This window comes from Spermophilus citellus (assembly GCF_964194105.1).
Source record: "Spermophilus citellus genome assembly, chromosome: 3".
In the NCBI taxonomy this organism is placed as follows: domain Eukaryota; kingdom Metazoa; phylum Chordata; class Mammalia; order Rodentia; family Sciuridae; genus Spermophilus; species Spermophilus citellus.
Genome location: NC_138184.1, coordinates 14,992,304 through 15,011,079, shown reverse-complemented (window position 1 = coordinate 15,011,079; position 18,776 = coordinate 14,992,304). Strand labels below are relative to the sequence as shown.

At 59.5% G+C, this 18,776-nt stretch overlaps 2 protein-coding genes across 3 annotated transcripts in view; both read right to left on the bottom strand.

Moving 5' to 3' along the window:
• Positions 1 to 6,062, bottom strand: part of HSH2D (hematopoietic SH2 domain containing) — a 20,280-nt gene extending 14,218 nt beyond the window's left edge. Inside the window, exons 1-2 of the mRNA XM_081284013.1 lie at positions 5,997 to 6,062; positions 4,995 to 5,045 (exon numbers count right to left, since the gene is read on the bottom strand). The gene's annotated coding sequence lies outside the window, so the exon portion shown is untranslated. The remainder of the gene's footprint in view (positions 1 to 4,994; positions 5,046 to 5,996) is intronic.
• RAB8A (RAB8A, member RAS oncogene family) lies at positions 995 to 18,776 on the bottom strand. 2 transcript variants are annotated; one of them, XM_081284017.1, is made up of 8 exons: positions 18,558 to 18,759; positions 13,728 to 13,788; positions 11,750 to 11,810; positions 8,384 to 8,461; positions 6,921 to 7,010; positions 5,997 to 6,062; positions 4,995 to 5,045; positions 995 to 2,322 (listed from the first exon to the last, which is right to left on the bottom strand). In XM_081284017.1, the coding sequence occupies exons 1-8, from the start codon at positions 18,679 to 18,681 to the stop codon at positions 2,230 to 2,232; spliced, it is 624 nt and encodes a 207-aa protein (XP_081140143.1). In that variant the 5' UTR covers positions 18,682 to 18,759; the 3' UTR covers positions 995 to 2,229. The 2 variants fall into 2 exon arrangements, with proteins under 2 accessions (XP_081140143.1, XP_081140142.1); XM_081284016.1 differs by lacking the exon at positions 995 to 2,322 and adding an exon at positions 4,692 to 4,828 and having other exon boundaries at positions 4,888 to 5,045; positions 18,558 to 18,776.

The window sequence follows — 18,776 nt, the reverse complement described above, 5'->3', positions numbered from 1 at the left end:
ACTAATGCCATACACCAGATGTTGAGCACTGGTGAGCAAGCACAGGAGTGACCCTGGGGACCCTCAAAGGGGCAGAAGGCCATGGAATCTGGATTAGAGGATGGGCTCTGGGAGGGGCCACCAGGGGATGTGGTGGTTGAGTGAACAGGCCGTGCAGAGCCAAGGTGAGGCGGCTCTCGGGAGGAGGGAGCTCGGGTGGGGAGGGTCTGGAGCCAGTGCTCAACCTGGCCATGTCACCAGGGATCAGGACGAGAGAGTCTTGGGGGCCGGCGGGAAGGCTGCGGTGTGCACACAGTGGAACTGTAGGGGGGGCGTCAGGGCCAGGTCATTGACAACAGTGTCACCTCCCTGGAAGTCCTTCAGCTGTAACTGAGGGGAGCCCCCTGCTCCCCCAACCTGGGCTCTTTATTACTTTTTCCTTCAGTGTTTTTGAGATGGGGTCTTGCTGTTTCCCCTCTGGTTTTGAACTCCAGGGCTCCCCCAGTCCTCCTCCCTCAGCCTCCCAAGGAGCGCAGACTCCAGGCCCCGGACATCAAGTTACACCCAGCTCCAAAATCTTTTTAAAAATTGCTTTGTGCAGTGGCGGGATGCAGCCCAGGTACTTCTCTTATTTGAACGCAACTGGAAACCAGTCAAAAAGGTTGGAGCCACAGAGTCCCGGGACTGGAATTCCAGGGGGGCTGCAGCTCGGTGGCAGAGGGTGCTTGGTGTGAGCGGGGCCTGGGTCCCAGCCCAGTGCCAGATACATGCACAGGAACTCTGGGTGGGGAAGACGCAGGTGACAGGGGACGGAAGCAGGGGGAGACCCAAGGATGGAGGGGAAAACACAAAAAAATACACAAGACACCGAGAGGGATGGAAACGTGACCCAGGAGTGGGCAGGGCCAGGTGGGGAGAGGACTCAGGACATCCCGGGCCCACTGCACCCCCCTGGCAGCCTCGCCTCTGGGCAGCACGTGAACATGAAGCCCGGGAACTTTAGAATGAGCTTTAATTGGTCTGTTTTCCTTAAGTGCATTTATGATGTAAACAGAGCAGGTTAGAGACCCCAGGGGAGAGCAGACATTGCTGGTATGTTCGTTTTAATTCAAAAAAGGAGAAAGGTGATGTCAATGACTTGGATTGATGGGGGAGGGGGGGGCGGGAGGAGAGTCAAAGAAACGGTGGGGGTGGGGCACCTTCCGCCTGGACATGTGGTCCCAAATCGCAGTCTCTCTGGGAGGACAAAGCTATCAAAACAGAACCGAATAATGACAGTAAAAAAGCCGACCCAGGCTGCCATGCGGCCAGCCTGTCCCTGGAATGCCTGTGCCCCGGCCGTGCCAGGGCCCCTGTGTGGACGGTGCTGCCGGGCCCCTGGCCACCTCTGGCCAGGGTGCTGCACGAGCTTCCCGTCACCTGGGTCTGCCCCTGGAAATCAAAGACGGGATCACTTCATGGCACTACAAATCTGGAAAAATAAAAAAATCTCAGCTAGAAAGAATGTCCGATTTGGAGATGGCGAGAGGACAGGGTGGGGGCCGTTTGGTACCGCTGAGGGGGGAGCCCCAGCCGTGAGGCCCTGATGCTGGGGTCACCTGTGCGGGCACAGCATCCCCCCTGCTCCAGTGGGGTGCTCAGAGGCCCGCTGGGCCACAGACCAAGACCTGGCTGCGGTCGGAGCGCCCCGTCCTCCTCCCTCCTGGCGCTCCGCGCAGGGCGTCTTGGATTTGTGCTTCCCTTTGGTTTAACAGTGAAAGAGACGGGAGGGAAATGGTTTTTGTCACTTGTCCAAAACTGAGAGGAGGCTGATGTGGGCGGCAGACCTGTCGGGTGAATGCGCCCAGCCCTGGCCATCGGTCACTTGCTCGGTGCAGAGCGGACGTGCCTGGCACCACCGGCGGCGGGACAGGCTTTCTGTGGGGCGCTGCGGTGACACCAGGATCAGAGGCCCTGAGACGGGGTCTGCCTGCGGCGGCTGCTTATCACCAGGACCCCATCTTTCTCTCTGGTAGATGGACAGGTGGGCCGTCCTGGTGGGCGTTAGAGGAAAATAGCGAATTCTTCTTCCATCTCCAAAGTTGAAAAAGAGCAGACAGTTACTAAAATAATTTCTCAATTATGTTCTGGTGGCCGAGGGCCCGGTGGCCGTGGCGGGCGAGGTGTTGGAGCAGGAGGGCCCCCGCGAGCCAGGCTCGCTGGGGACAGGCACAGTCAGCTGGGCCGGGCGCGCCCAGGTAAGGCGGCTCCTCACGCCAGCGCGCAGCGGAAGAAGCTGCTCCTCTTCTGCTGGTCCGGGGTGATCTTGACGCCTTGGCTGCTGCCCTGGGGGCTGTTGCCTTCCTGAGGTCACAAGGGGTTGTCTCGAGTTACTCCTGAGCAGGGCACTGCCTGGCCACCTGCCTCGCCCCGCCTCGCCCCACCCACACCCGCAGCCCGCCCTCCTGCTCCCACCCCCACTCCGTCCCCACCGCCCAAGGGGGTCAGTCTATGATGTCCATCCACCGACCCCTGACAAACCACTCACCCTTCCACCCCTACACCCGTTTCCAATCACCTGCCAGTTCTCTCCTGTGTGCCAGCCGGTCCCCCACAGTCCGCACCCCAGCTCCCCTCGCCGTCCCCCTCCCCCGGGGCCCCTCCCACCTGGCGCTCCTCCCTCCCTTCCTCTTCCCGGTCCCCTGCCCCTCCTCCCTCCTCTCCCCCACTCTGTACCGAGCACCAATCTGGGAGGCAGTGGAAGCGCAGAGCGACTGTCCCCGGGGATCTGGAGGCTGGGTTCAGGGTGCCCCGCCCTGTGCCGGGCTGCCCTCCCCACTGCCCGCTGACCTGCCTTCCACCTGCTGCCAGGGGCGGAAAAGCTGGACGCTGACCTTCTCAACCCCCTCTCCCCAGAGCACGTCAGTGCCCTCCCAGAGCGCCGGACATTCTGAGCCCTGTCACCTGGCCCACCAGCCCCAGGAACTCCTCAAACCCTGTTTTCCCCACCTCCCCGTTTGGGAGCCCCCCACCCTCTCCACCAACTCCTCCATCTCAGCTCTCAGGCAAAACCTGCCTCCCCTGCAGGAACCCAGCCGGGGTGCGCTGGGTGCGTGTCTGGGCACCCGGCATTGGCAGAGAGGGCAGAGGCCCTGCACAGGGAGCGCTTGCTGTGGGAGAGACCGAGACCTTGGGGAGACACAGAGTGAGGTTCCAACAGCGGAGGGGGGGGGGATGGGAATATGCATTTGGCCACGTCTAACCACGGACTTTCTGAAGGGGGTGGCTGGGTGGGGGCAACAAAGAGTGGCTCCTGCAGAAGTCCCCACCTAGCACCACACACTGACAACACTGTATGCTGGAAACTGTTGCAGCAGTACCCAGAGGGAGCAAAGTGCAGATGCACACAGCCATGGAGATGCTGTCAGGGCCGTATCAGGGCCACCAACGACAAACAGGGAAGGCAGAGGCAGCACACAGCTGCACCTCAAAATACACCACCAGCAGCAGGGGCGGGACTCAGCTCCTGACCCAAGTTCAGAGAAAGAAGCCACGTGTGGTGAGGCTCACCCGCAATCCCAGCGGCTTGGGAGGCTGAGGCAGGAGGATGGCGAGATCAAAGCCAGCCTCAGCAACTCAGGGACCCTAAGCAACTCAGGGAGACCCTGTCTCTAAATAAAATACAGAAAGGGCTGGGGAGGGGCTCAGCGGTCGATGTCCCAGAGTTTAATGGCTGGTACCAAAAAAAGAAGAAAAAGGAAGAGCGAGGGCCAGGCCCGTACCACACCCGCTCCATGCGCTGGGGCACTGGCTGGCTCTCCAGGTACCAACAGGCCGGCGCTCAAAGCACCAGGCTCCATGGGCAAAAGGGGTGAGAGGGGTTGGGAAGGTGTGAACTTTGACCTTTACAGTGAAGAAAAGAGGAATGGCGAGGAAATCCTGCCGCTGTGGGCAGCGTGCTGTCCCCAGGCTGCTCTGACCAGGCCTCGCCGTCACCCCAGCTCCCGGGACAGCGGGGCTGCTGCAGACCAGAGGGCACCACGCGAGGCCTGTTCCTGAGCACCCTGTGAGGCCAGGCTTCACCCAGAGGCTGCCCCCGCTCTCCGCTCAGACAGCACAAGTGCTCAGTCAAGAGGGGGCAGCGCTGGAACTAAGGCCCCTGTCCCGAGGGACAGCCTTGCCCACGCCGAGTGCTGTGGGCCACGAAATCGCAGAGAACAGAAGCAGGGGACACACAGAGGCCCCGAGAACCTGACACCCACTGAAGGTCACAGAGCTGTCACATGTGCAGAGCTTGGGGCTGCAAGAGGCTGTCACCCTGTTGCCTGCTGAGATGGCGAGCCAGCGCCTGCTGGACCCCTGCCCAGCCTCGCCCCAGGACCTGGGGGGACGCTCTTTCCATGCATATGATGTCATCTGTGAGACCCTTGTGCCACATCTGGGTGTGCCCCCCAGCACTCACGTGCTGGGAACTCAACCCCCAATCGCTCGTGGTATTTGGAACTGGAGCCTTGGGAGGTGATTCAGCCAGATGAGGGCAGAGGGGGGCCTCCAGGATGGCATGAGTTGGGCTTCAAAAGAGGAGGCAGGAAGCTCCGAGCAGACACGCCTGCCGTCTCACCACATCGTGCCCTCTGCCACCTGACGATCTAGCCAGAAGGGCCAGCAACCAGCACCAGACTCTCGGGCTTCCCAGCCTCCAGAACCCTGAGCTCTCAGTCTTAATCTTTATAACCCTTATTCTTTATAAGTCATCTAGTCTCAAGCATTTTGTCATAGCAACAGAAAACAGGCTAAGACCCCTTCTCAGGAGGGATGGAGGAGCTGTGTCCCGTGCTAGCCCAGGGCTGGGTGGGCAGAGCTGGCACTGATGTTCCAACTGCCCTTGCAAGCCCCTCCTCCTCTCCTGGCTAGGGGCTGCTGGCTCTGGCTGGGCCTGAGAAGCCGGGCCTGGCCTGGAAGGCTACAGGCCGCTGTGCCGAGGGTGGCCAGATCCAGTGAGGCCCGGGCAGGGAGCCAGCAAGGCACATACTCACCAATTTTTTGTCCATTTTTGCTTTGATGTCTCTGGCGAGGGTGAAAAATGCCTGTGGAAAGACCAAGTTGTCAGTGCCCCTCACATGACAGGTCTCCAAGTCCCAGGTCACTTGCATGGAGTGGGTGTGACAGGCCAGTAAACAGCGTCCCATGTGTGGTTTCCCTTCTGGCCCCAGCTCTGCCTGCCCACCGGGACCGTCCAACGTCACATCTACTTCTGCCTGAAGGCCCCAGCTGGCCCTTCTCCGTCACCTCTGAACGTCCTCCCAGCCCCCATCTGCTCTTCTGACAAACAGCCCCCCCCCACCGCCACACACACTCCCTGCCCTCGGAGGGCCCTAAGGGGGGCCGCACTAGTGCGGGGCCCGTGGGCCCTCGAGGGCTTTGGCAGGAGAGGCCAGACCTGGGCACAGGCCCCGTGACGTGGGAGGGCCTGCGTGGAGGGGGCTTGGTGAGGGGTGGGCAGGCTTCCTCGTGTGGACCAGAACCCCGAGGAGGCCTGGAAAGGGGGAGATGGGGTTCAGGGAGAGGAAGCACCAAAGGCTAAGAGTGCGGCCCAGGTGGCTGCGGGTGGAGGTGGTGGGTCAGGGCCAGGGAGGGAGGGGCCTGGCCTTTGCCCTTGTCACTGTAGGGAGTCTGGGGCAGTGTGATGTGGAGGTCCCTCTGGGAGCTGTCCCTAGGGTGGGGAGTGGAGAGGGTGACGGGGCGGGCTCCATCAGGGCTCCCTACTCTCTTGCCTTCAGCCGGTGGGACTCTGGGCCTGCTCCCCAGGTGCCCGAGAGCCAGTGAGAGGACACGAGCTGGCTACCTGGCGGGGCCTTTGCCCTCATGGCAGCCAGGGACTTCCACGGGCTGCTGGCCCCGCATGCTGAGGGGAGCGACGCAGGGAGAGCCCCCAGGAAGAGCCCCGAGAACAGCTGGCACTCTGCAGACGGGGCCGGTCCCTCCGGCAGCACCCCCTCAGCCCGCAGGGGCCAGTCCCAACAGGGCCCCAGACTCACGTTCTCCACATTGATGTTGGCCTTGGCGCTGGTCTCCATGAACTTGATTCCATAGTCAAGGGCCAGCTGTGAGGGAGACAGTGTGCCCACGTCAGCCCGACCCGGGGGGTGTGCCAGGCCCTGGGTGGGCAGTGCCGAGAGGTCCGGGCCGCAGGCTCGCCCTGTGCTAGTGGACTGAGGAGGCAGTGGGGGACCCCCGAGCTCTAGAGGGGAGCAGGCCACAGCACCCCTCAGTGGTGCTATGGATGCAGCCGAGACCAGGAGGGCAGACAGGGGCCTGGGTGAAGCCACAGCCCTACCCCGCGCTCTTTGTGGCCTTGGCAGCTGACAGGTCAGGATGAGTTCCCATGTGGCGCTGGACGGGGGTATGCAAAGCACCCCAGGAGGCCGAGCCTCCCTGTGTGGCCGTCACCAGGAGGCCCGGCTGGTGCGCTCTTCCTGCCATCCGGCCGAGGCATGTGCCCCGCTGGACGACCAACTCCCACTGGAGCCCCTCAAGCAAACCGGGATGGCAGGTCACTTTGTGCTCATAAAAACCATGAAGGGGACAGCCAGGCATGGTGGCACATGAGGCTGAGGCAGGAGGATAGCCAAGTTGGAGGCTAGCCTGGTAAAGCTCACGAGACCCTGTCTCACGAGTTCAGTGGTAGAGCAGCCCTAGACTCAGTCCCAGCATATCTCTCTCACACACACACACACACACACACACACACACACACACACGGAGGGCCGTAGCTGGGTGTGGTCAGTGGCAGAGACCTGCCCGGCATGCACAAGGCCTGGGCTTCACCCAGCACCGTAAAAAACAAGGATCGTGAAGGGTCCCCCCAAAGCCCCGACTCGATGTTGGTCAGCCCTCAGGGCGGCCCTCTGCGGCGAGAAGACCCTCTGCCCCTCGGTGCCCAGGTGGGCCATCATACCCACCTTCTCTCCCCGTTCCCTGGACACCTGTCTCTTGTCGTTCACATCACACTTGTTCCCAAGTATCATCTTCTCCACGTCTGCAGAGGCGTGCTGCAGGGAGGGGACAGGGGTCAGACTGGATTGTGGGCAGGTGCCTTGGCCTGCATGCGGCCCGTTCCTCAAAATCAGAGTGCTGAGGTCAGGTCCACGGGCACATTCTGGTGCAGACGACAAGCGGAGGCTCAGAGAGGCTGAGCAGCAGGCCTCACGTCGCCCAGACAGTGCCAGGGTGGCAGCTTCTGACTGATCCCAGGGCTGCAGCTGCCACTCAGGCGTACACTGTCTAAGACCCTCCTCGTTGCTGAGAACAGCTTCTCTTTGGGCTGTGTCAACCAGACCCGGGGTCTGGCGGGAGGCGGGGGGTGAGGCGTGCCCACCTTCTCCTCCTCCACGGGACACCCTGGCTGCTGTCTCGGACCCTCTCTCTCCTTCTCCGGGCCATGCTGAGTCACTGAGGCTCCCCACTGTCCCCAGCCATGCCTCGCTCCTGCGCGCTCTTTCACAAACCCTTGCTTAGGCCCTGAAGGGTGCCCTCATGGGGTCCACCGCAGGGTCAGCCTGGCTCCCACTCTGTCCCCACCTTTGGGGCTCTGTACTTCTAGCGCTCTCTGGGGACACCAGGAGGCGCCTTCTCCTCACCAGCTCCATTCTGAGTGTGACCGTGCTGCTCCCTGCCCTAACTTCCTGTTCACCTGCTGCCCACGGCCAGACCCGGAGGGCAGCCACATCAGCGTGGCCGCCTCCCCTCCCACCAAGATGCCCCCCCAGCCCGGGCGCCGGCTCCAGCAGGCGAGCTCCCGGGTGCTGAGCCAGGCGGTGCGACTGCTCATGAAGCGCCTGCTCCTGGCTGGCCCAGGGCTCCGGGACCCCGGGAGGATAGTGACCCTGCTTGTGCTGTGGCCTCTGGACAGGTGGAGCTCTCTGCTGGGGTCTCAGGCCCAAAGCCCCGGCGGGTCAGTCCTCAGGGCACCGCCCCCAGGGAGCTCTGGGGCAGGTCAATGTTCTGGGGACAGGAAGAGTCGAGGTGGGGCTGCCCTCCTCCGCCCTGTCCCTCCATGGTTCAGGGTCCCCTTTCACAGCCAGCTGCTGCCTGAACACAGGTGGCCTGCACCCACTCACGCCCTGCTCTACCGTAGCTCAAAGTGCAACGTGACATGCCATCTTACCACACCCTCCAACACAAGGGTCACACTGCTTCTAGGGCCTTCTCTATGGAAAGCACCAAATGCTGATGGTGACCCAGAGCCCAGACAGCTTGACTCGTGGCTGAGACTGGTCACACCCAACTGCCCAGCCCGAGCTCTCAGGCTGGTGTGTGGTCTCTGGGGTCCACCGCAGGGTCAGCCGGGCTCCCACTCTGTCCCCCACTCTGTCCCCACCTTCGGGGCTCTGTACTTCTAGCTCTCTCTGGGCCTTGTGCTCACCTCCTCAATGTTCCGAATCCAGTTCCGGATATTGTCGAAGGACTTCTCGTTGGTGATGTCGTAGACCAGCATGATACCCTGAGCAGGGGGGACAGGGACAGAGGCTCTCAACAAGCTGCAGGCCCTCTACACAGAGAGCCCCAGCGGGGTGGGGGCCACGTGTGCCTTTGTGGTGGTGACAATGTGACATGCTCCCTGTCAGCACAGAGAGCAGCGGCCCTCAGGTCAGGCTCAGGGGCAGGAAGCCAGCCCCTCTCTCCATCCCTGGGCTCCTTCTTTCCAAGGGACTCTAGCACCGGCTGCCCTGTTCTCCCAGGCCAGCCTTGGCCACCAAGGTGACCTTTCTGCCCCCAGGCCAAACCCTGCCACACCTTGCTCACAAGTCTTGCTGGCTCCAGTCAGCAGGCCAGGCTTGGGCCATGTGCCCAACAGCCGAGCGCCCTCGGCCTTCACCCTGCGAGCCCTGCTCCAGGGCCCTGCAGCCCGCCCTGCTCTCCTCAGGCCGACCCTCCGCTGCTACTGGCCTCCCCCCCACCCCACTCACCCTCCCTAGATCGCCTCCAAGGCTCAGCTGGGGCCTGTCTGGGGCCAAGGCAGTGGCATGGCAGTGGGTCTTGCTACAGCCACCTGTGCCCTGGCAGCAGGAAATCTGAGGTGGACTGTGCTCCAAGCCCGTCTAGTTTCATGGGAGGGAGGGAATGAATGCAGAGCTAGGTCCCCAGGGAAGCCTGACGCTGATGCCCAGGTGCCCTCTGTGAACGCTCAGAGCAGAGGCCAGCGCCAAACACTGGGCTGAGCGGCACCGCGGCCCTTCTGTTCCCCAGCCAATGCGCAGAGGCAGCTGGGAGCCAGGCCCCGGGTCCTGAGTGCGGAGCGGCCCCTCCACTGCTGTCTGCTACAGGGGACCGAGGCTCCGGGAGGGGCACCTCTAGGCTTCCATCCCCGGGGGGCCAGCTCTGACAGAGGTGATGACCCTGCTCCTGTTAGACCCCCTTCTCAGCACCAAAATAAAGCACGGGGCCCTTCACCAGACCTCGTGCTGCCCTGGGTGTCACCTGTGGAGGGCCAGCCTGCAAGGCCAGCACAGTCCCCTTTTGGGGCTGAGCACCGGGCTCTGGGGCAAATGGCCAGCTCATGCCCCGGCCTGACTCACTCCCTTACTCCAAGCCACTTGCTCCCCGGGATGAGCCCTGTGCCTGGGGCACCTCAGGGGGCACTGACCTCTGGTGCTGGCCAGGACATTTCTGAGGCCACCCAAGTTTGCAGAGAAAGAATGAGCTGGGCAGCCCCAGTCAGCAGCTGTGCCAGACAGAGCCTCTGCCCCGTCACTGCCGACCCCAAGACGCAGTGAGGGCTGAGGCTCCTCAAAGGTGCCACCCGGGACCCTCATTCAGGAGTCCCTAGGGGACACTTAACAAAGACTGCTACGGGCAGGCTGGGGAGGTGAGGGAGGCCTGATGCTGGCCATGCCCCAGCCCACAGCCAGGGCAGAAGACCTGCACGTGCTCTGCCCTCAGGGGCGAGACCCCGAGAAGCACAAAGCCCTCTTGGCCATTATCCAAGGACCGTCTCCTAGGAGGCCCAGGATTCCTGCTGCCACCAATAAGTTGGCGCCACTGTCCAAGACTCTAAGTTCCTGGATATTTACCTATCGTGTGGGGAGGAAGGGGATCATCTGGGGACAAAACACTGGGCTGTCACCTGTCCCAGGTTTTCTTGGAAACTCCCTTCAGTGGGTATTTCTGGTTCCCACACAGGGAACACCCTCTGTCTGGAGGCTTCCGATGGGACACCAGATACCCAGGGCTTGCCAAACCTGGGGTTTCTAGGGCCATGCTGAAGCACAGGCAGAGCCGCTGCAGGGATGGTGACTTTCTCTGCTGTCACTGGCCATACTCGGCTCAGGGCACCTGAAATGTGCTGGTTTGGAGGGGCTGGGTTTCAACTTCCACTGATTGAGGGTGGCTAGCGCCTGCTGTGGGCGGGACTGGCCAGGCGGGGAGGGCTGAGAGCCACCGGCGCCTCCTGCTGGCCCAGCACATGGGCCCCGGCCCGCCCCCTGTGTGACCAGCCCCGGCTCCTGGTTATCAAGCAGGGATAGCGATGCCACCTGCGCGTGGAGGATCCTGGCCAGGCTGCAGGGAGGTCACTCAAGCCAACATGGCGCTACTGTCTGAAGCACGGGTGGGCTCAGGGGACCACGCGGACTGGCTATTTTAGCCCAGAGACGAAAAGAACCTGCCTGAGCCCGCACAGCCCTCTTCAGGGGGCAGAAGGTCCCTGGGACCCCAGTGGCCAGGGGCCCCGCTCCACCACCCTCCACCAGAGCACAGCAAGGCGAGGGGAAAATAAGCGATTAATTTTGATGAACAACACTAAGGTTACGAGCCTCCGATTGAGTTTCCGTTGTTTCGACTCTGAGTGGGACGCTCTAAATACTTCATGCCTTCCTTCATCGCTACGCACGAACGCACGCACGCACGCCTCCCTGCGCTCCTCCTGCAGACCCACGGTTCCCAGACACTGAGCATGCGCGGTGTCTGAGGCGGGGCACTGCCCTCACCGAGCTTCTGGTCTAGTGGGGGAATCAGGAACCTATGCACCCAAATGTTGGGGTGCACATGGAGGGGGTGCTGGGAATGAAGGGACGGTCACTCATCCTCACAGCAGCCGGAGGCACACTCCTGCTCCCTGTTCCATTTTCCAAGTAGGAAACAGCTCAGAGGGTGGCCCCGATCCTAGGCAGGACCAGGGGGTCCGCTTCCTACTCCCACTGGGCCCTGGATCCCCTGCCTCGTCCACTCCTCCCGTGAGCAGGACCTGGCAGGCAGCACCGGCTCTTCCCCTCCCCTCTAGCTCTGAGCGGGCCCCGAGCAGGCGCTGGTGAATGAGGGAAGGTGAACAGCCTTCCTGCAGCTCAGCCTGCAGCAGGCCTGGGCGACGGGTGAAGCACCAGTTATTAGCCCCAAACAAGTCAGCGCCTGGAAGGTCTTCAAATGTGGGTAGCAAATTCCACAGGGGCTGATGTGGGCCATGTGACCCCTCTAGGTGTTGGGGCACGCCACTCTTAATTTCAGTGACCTCACCTGGAAGAACCTGGAAGCCGGTTCTTCCAGGGCTTCTAGGTCTTCCTTGAATGACTCTTCACTTTATGTAAACCCTGCATTGTCTCTGAAGCCAGGGGGCATGCGGGCACACGGGAGGGGAGGGGGCGGGAGGGGCGCACTGTCTCTTCCTGAAACTAACACAAGACGCACCCGCAGCCCAAGGAATCAGACACAGGCTGCACAGAACCACCAGGCTTTGGCGTGGGTGGCGCACGGATGCCCACTTGACTTCAAAAAAGACAAAACGAAAAATCCATACCATGGCTCCCCGGTAGTAGGCCGTCGTGATCGTCCGGAACCGTTCCTGGCCGGCTGTGTCCCTGACATGAGGAGGATCAGGCACATTAGCGATAACACAGGCAAGACTGTCCCCAACAGAGAGCAGCAAGCATTTACTGAGGACGCGGCTCTTGCCGGGGCCTCTGCTCTCCCTGGGACCACAGAAAAGGGAACTCTGGCTTGAGAAGTTGAAGACCTCGGGCGTCTTCTAGCTGGGGATGTGGCAGGGCCAGGATCTCTTCATTGGCCCCTGTCCCCTCTCTTCTGTGCAGCTGCTTCCAGTGAACTCTGCCTGGGGTTTCTACGTCACAGAAGAGCCAGACTGAACACTAGTGACTGACACCCAGGGCCACTCAAGGAGAAGGCTGGTGGTCCCGTGGGCCACAACCACAGCCCTGGCCGTTGGGGAGCGCAGCTGCAGCTCGTCCACTTGGTTTGGGGGGCGGGGAGCCCTCCTCACTTCTCTGTGATGGGGAGTGTTCCGATGGTCCAGGGAGGGGACGCCTGGGCCAGAGGCAGCCACGCCCAGCCCTGCTCTTGGCCAGGAGGATGGTGTTTGGTTTAAAGGTCGCCTAACTAACTGATGGGTGGCAGGGCCCGGACAGTAAGCAGCAGCCTGGGACGCCTTCTGTCCCTGGCCCGTTCCTCCTGCGGAGGCCCCACGTGTCTGGCCTGTAGAAACTGCTCACTCCGTGCCGGGTTCACTTTCTACCTTTTGTGGTGTTTCTGGGGTGCTGGGGTGGAACCAGGGCCACACCCAGACCTCCGAGCTGCACCCTGGCCCCAAAGCTACCAGTGCTTTTTTTTTAAGTGCGAGGGGGACGGTGGGCTGGTTAGGGCAGTCACTTTACTCCGGTCCTCTCAGAAGCGTTCCAGTTCACTCCTCCATCAAGGCTGCTAAGAGCAGAAGCAGGAGGAGAGGAGGGAGGGAAAGCGTGACTTCTGCTTGCTGCTACAGGGTCCCTCAGACTTGGGCACAAGGCTGCAGTGGGGCCACCGTGTGGGAGGTAGAGGACCTTTTTTTTTTATGGCTTGTAACTTACAAGGTGGCCAGAGACTGAATGGCTACCAAGCTCTGCGGGTTGACAAGGAATGACACCTCATCCAGTTTGGGGTCTGAAATCAGATTAAGGGACGAGCATCGCTGGAGTGGAGGACACCTCGAGGCTCTGAGCTCACTCAAGACAGAGTCAGGGAGGGCAGTGTCAGGGCCCATCTCAGGACCCCACCAGGACGACCCGCTGCCACCCAAAGGTGCCTGACTGGCGTGGGGGTGACCCACTCGGCAGCGTGACTCCTCCCTACGCGTGGTGAGGGTGCGGCGGGGCTGCCCTCTAGCCGACCACCTGGACCCGGCCGCCCAGCTGCACAGAGTCAGTGCCATGGTGGGGACTTGGCAGCTCGCAACTTCCCCAATTTAACGTGGCAAGGGAAGTCGCCCTTGGGTCTGAGGACAGGTCCCACCACTGGGCCTGGCCTCCTCTGAAGGCTTAATTCCAGTTTGGGGGTTTCGGTCCGCACGCCAGAAGGGAGGCCCGGGAGAGAAAAGAGGAAGTGATATCAGACCTTGACCCCCAGTGAGCTGACGGCTCAAAAGGAAACTCCCGGCCAGGCGACCTGCTGTCCTCGTGCCGTCCTCACTACCTCACCCACCCGCCAGGCACAGAGACTCCCAGCCCAAGGGCGAGCTGCCTGGACCTGGGCCTGGGCTGGCGGGTACTGGAGCACTGGAATGCTAAGCTAACGGACAGGGAGTTCTGCCCCACAGGCGCAGACACGAGGCTGAGCAACCAGCAGAACCCAGCTCCCTGGGCGGGTGTGAGCTCCAGGGGCTCTGAAAAGCGTAGTCAGGGCTGGATGGGAGAGGGCAGGGGTCACGGGGACGGCACCCGGGTGGGCACCCGGGGCTCTGGCCTGAGCGTGGCTGAGTAGAGGGCCCGACCAGCGACAACTCTCACCATATCTGCAGTTTGATTCTCTTGCCATCGAGCTCTATGGTCCTGATTTTAAAGTCAATTCCTGAAAGAAAAAAAGCAAAGGGATGTCATTGCCAGCCCCTTCCTAGCTGCGTGGGAGACAGGCGCGGCCACCGAGCAGGTCACAGCCATGACAGCATGTGGAGCGCCTGCCTGGCGCTGGGCCTGGGGATCTCAGAATCCACATCTAGTCTGGAAGCATCTGGAAATGCTTTTCCGTCTCCAGAAGGAACCTGGGGCTTTGGGGGCTGCTGGGAGCTCCCGGGGAGGAGCCAGGGCAGGGCTGAGGGCAGACCCTCAGGCCCAGGTCTCATGCCCTCAATGCCCGCTGAACACGCCCCTGCCCAGGGCAGCCTCCCACAGCTGGCCTCCAAGGGCCCTCCCCACCGCCCGGCACACCAGAGCTCCTGCTGCCGGCCTTTCTCTGCAGGTGGCCTATGCCCTGCCTGCCTATCCAAGACCTGCTCAAAGGTCACCAAGAAGCCTTCCTGACCCTACTCTCCTCCCTTCCCACCTGCTACTTTTAATTCCCTTTGCCCAGGCTAACCCCAAGCTCTCCAGGCTGCCAGGGCTCCCCCTTGGGCCCTCTCCAGCCTTCAAAAATACAACTATGTCAAAAGCTAATTTCTGCTCCAGACTTTCCAGTGTGGCCATAAACCAGATGTGGAATATTATTCAGCCTTGAAAAGGAACAAAGCACTGCCACAGCTACCATGTGGACAAAACTCAGAAACACAATGCTGAGTGACAGAAGCCAAATGCGAAAGGACACAGACTACGATTCCATCAATGTGAAATGTCCAGAAGAGGCCAATCCATACAGACAAGGAGTATACTCACAATTGCCGGTGGAGGAGAACGGGAAGATTAAGAGGGCTGGCTTAGGAGTCCAGGGGCTTCTTTATGGAGCAATGAAAATGTTCTAAAACTGATTGCTGAATGGATGCCCCATTGTGAACGTACTAAAAGCCACCAAATCACACATCCCAATGGGCAGATGTAGCATATGAGTTCCACCTCAAAAGAGTTGTTTAAAGAGTATCAACCCAGGCCTGGAGATGCAGCTTGGAGGCTTACCCAAGTAACCCAAGGGTCCTTACCCAGCACACTTGAGGCCCTGGGTTCGATGCCCAGCACCACAACAAGAACAACCAACGCAAATCATCAAGCCACATGCACACCTTCCGGAGGCTGTCCTCCTCCTCCCAGTCAAACTGAAAAAGCTGCCCCGGTGTCTCAAGGGCCTGCCTGACCGCGTCACCTCGTGGCACCCACTGGTCAAGACCCTCTTTCTGGCAACACTGACCCGGTGGCTCTTTCCGAAACCCCCCCAGCACGCGCCTGTCCCTGGCTTTCCCATCGCTCTTCCCTCTCTGGAACGCTGTCTCCCTCCACAGCCTCTGGGTCCCATTTGCTCAGGTCCATGTTCAAGTGGCCTCAGGGGAGCCTTCCAGCCCATCGTCACCTCCTCTCCCCTGGCCTGTCCTTTCCTCTTCACCAACTTTTACCAACATTGGATCCGGTCGTCCTTCGGTATCCGACCAGGACTGGTTGCACAACCCCCTGAAGATACCAAAATCTGAGGATGCTCTCGCCCCTTCTTTAAGATGCGGTGTTTCACTGGATCCCTCCACATCCTCCCAGACTCGAAATCGAGACTCAAATCGTCCCTAGGTGACCTCTAACACCGGATACAATGCAAATGTTTTGTAAACAGTTGTTACATTGTCTTGTTAAGGAAGAATGACAAGAAAAGTTTTGTACATGTTCAGTACTGATGTAACTTAAAGAAAGCCCAATTCACGGTTGAATCCATGGGTCAGACCCTGCGCACACTGAAAGTCAAACTGCTCAGGGGAGCCCTGGGTAAAACCTGCCCGTGAATGGACTCTGTGGAGAGAAGAGCCAGACCCAACCTTTGTCCCTCAGGCTGTTCTAAACTCTGCTGGAGAAGACGGGAGGCCTAGGTCTGGCCTGACCTCTCAGAACCCATGCTGGGGACATTAACTTGGTCCCTGCCAGCCTCCGAGTTGTCCTGGGGACCAATGGGAATACAAGTCTGCACCTGCACTTCACCCACTAGAACATAAGCCCCCTGAGGGCAAGGCTTGATGCGTCTTCCTGCTGTTACCTCCAGTGACTGAACACGGCGGGGCTGGCATGCGGATGTGCCAGACCTCAGTCCCCAGACACCTCGGCTTCAGGCCTCACTACATTTATGCTTCCCTTGGATTCACCTGAGTCCTTTCAGTGGCCCCAGCACCAAGGCTGACATCAGGCACTGCTTCAAGGTGGCCGAATGAAAAATTAGAAGCAGCCGGGTCAGCGTGGTGCTGTATGGCTTAGGAAGCACTTTCCGAATGTCATCCTTCTTGATGAAGCAATGAATGGGCCCCTGAGGAGCTGCGCTGGTGAGAACCAATTCCAGAGAGCCACAGGGCCAAGTTCATACCACAAGTCATCAATGGAGCTGAGGAGAATGGGCTCTGGCAAAATCATAAGAAGGGCAGAAATGAATAGCTCCTCAATCCCTGATCTATAAAGAAAACCCAGAGCTAAACTCAGTGCCAACAGACAGCTACCTCCGTGGATTCAGCGTATTCAGGGCAAGCAGTCCAGGGTCCTCGGATCCAAAAACACTCCCCACCTCTTGTCAGAGATGCTCAGAGATATACAAAATCAAGAAGCACTGTTCACCAGCCAAGCCCATCACTTTGTCTATGCTCCTCCTGGGTTTTATTAACACTCCAAATTTAATTAGGAAGTATAAACTTTACGAGGCCTAAGAATTATGAGGCCATAACTTCAAGGTCATGGCAAATTAAACCTTCCTAGAAGACAGGAGGCCCATAGGAAAGCTACAAATGTAGTGTGAAGAACACTAGAGGTGGGGCTGGGGATGTGGCTCAAGCAGTAGCACGCTCGCCTGGCATGCGTGCGGCCCGGGTTCGATCCTCAGCACCACATACAAACAAAGATGTTGTGTCCGCCAAATACTAAAAAAATAAATAATAAAATTCTCTCTCTCTCTCTCTCTCTCTCTCTCTCTCACACACACTCCCTAAGTGACCTCCACTTCCCTAAGTGACCTTGACCAAGTCACATCTTCATCTGCAAATGAGAAGGCCAGCCTTCTTGGAGCTCAGAAGTGCTAGAGAGGGTCCTGGTTAAGAATTAAAACCCAGCAAAACAACCCGAGTTGATCTCAACAGTGCTTGCACTGAGCAGGAAGTACCTGAGGCTGAGCACCTGAGCTATGGGATGAGAGTGAGCCACTGTCTTGACAGGAGTCAACACCACTTCCTGGCTGTTTGGGACTCAAGGGCTACCAAAGTTTGACCTTGAACGAGAGAGGGGGAGAGAGTTCAGAAACACCTGTGCCTCAAGGTGATGCTGTAGGAGCCGCTCTGTTTGCCCTGGACGGCCTCTGGCAATGGTAATAAGCCTTTATTCTTGGTCTACTTCTGAGCCTCAGCCACCCAGGGCACTGGCCAAGGCAGATGGCATCTGGAAATCGGGCATGATTTCCAATCCAATCCCTTCTGCATGTAATTGTTTTACAAAGTGCAGGTCCTGGAGCAGGGCAAGGATGGAGTTAGCACATCACGGTGGGATTCAGGGAGATAAAATGACTTGGTTGACGTTACACAGGGGTAAAGCAAAGCTCATCCCCTAGGTTTCTAGTTTGGGACAAAATTTCTGGGCTTGGTGACCATCTCCCCTCCTGAGCAGGACTAGGTAGCTCCCAGGCCACTCTGATCCAGAATGGTCAAACCTTTTCACTGTGGGCAATGACGGTTTTTGTGGCAAGGAGAAAAGTCAGCTCCACCTCTGTGGATGACAGAACTGAGATGCGACAAGCCAATTCTGTTCAACCACAATGCGGGCTGGCCCTGCAGGAAAAGCTGTACTGCAAAGTGAATCCTAGGCCCTGTGATAGGGAAGTCAAGGTTTTCTGTGGCAGTGGCTGATTTCAGTTTCTCACCGAGGCTTTATCTTGCATCTCCTTGGGGATGACGGGTCCCAGGGCAGGCAGCTGTCACTTGCCATTGCTGTCACCATTCCCTCTAGAAGAAAGTCACTCTTGGGAGTTGAGAGGAGAAATGGCTCAACTCCTGAATATTCCAGAGTAAAGAGTGGGCTCCCCTGCTCTTTATGGATTGGAGTCCTAGCTCCAAGGTGGATAAGCTATGCCTGTTCTAGGGGGTGCATGGTGGCATCATTCTGGGGTGGCTAAGCCTCAAGTTTCAGGGTCTGATCCACCCAAGTTCGAATCTTATTCTTGCTACAATAACCTTCGGTGAGTCCCAAGCCCTCCCTGAGCCTCCAAATTCTCATTTGTAAGATGAGCTTATACACAGTACCTAACATAGGATACCGAAGAGTGTGATAATGCACAGAAAAAAAAATGCTCAATAAGGTCAGGTGTCACTATCCCTTTTCCATGCCAACTCCCCATGTCTCAGTTTCCACCTCTGTAAGAAGGACCTCTAAAGAACCGTTTGGAGGGCTGCTTCGAGGACAGAAAGAGATGACAGGCGTGATGACCCCAGTTCAGGACATAAACTTCCTAACAGGCTGGGGATCAGAGAATCTGTGTCCCCTTCTGCACAACAATGGGCATTAGTCCCACCACCAGGACTCGGGAAACCCAGAATGGAGGTGGAGAGGGCTGCTCTTCTCCCATCAGATCCCCTCGACCCTCTCGGAGCCCTGGACCCGTCCAGCCGGGTCGACCCCTCTGCCCCAGCAGCTCCGGGGCGCGCCAGGCCCAGGCCTCCAGTGCCCCCGACCGCCCCCCGGCCCCGCTACCTATGGTGGAGATGAAAGTGGAGTTGAAGGCGTCCTCGGAGAAGCGGAACAGGACACAGGTCTTCCCCACCCCCGAGTCCCCGATCAGCAGCAGCTTGAACAGGTAATCGTAGGTCTTCGCCATATTACACTCTCTCCCGGACGGGAAGTGCGGACAGCGCCTCGCCACTGGCCGCAGGCCACGTCCATCAGTGCCGAACCCGCCCCCCATTGGCTCCC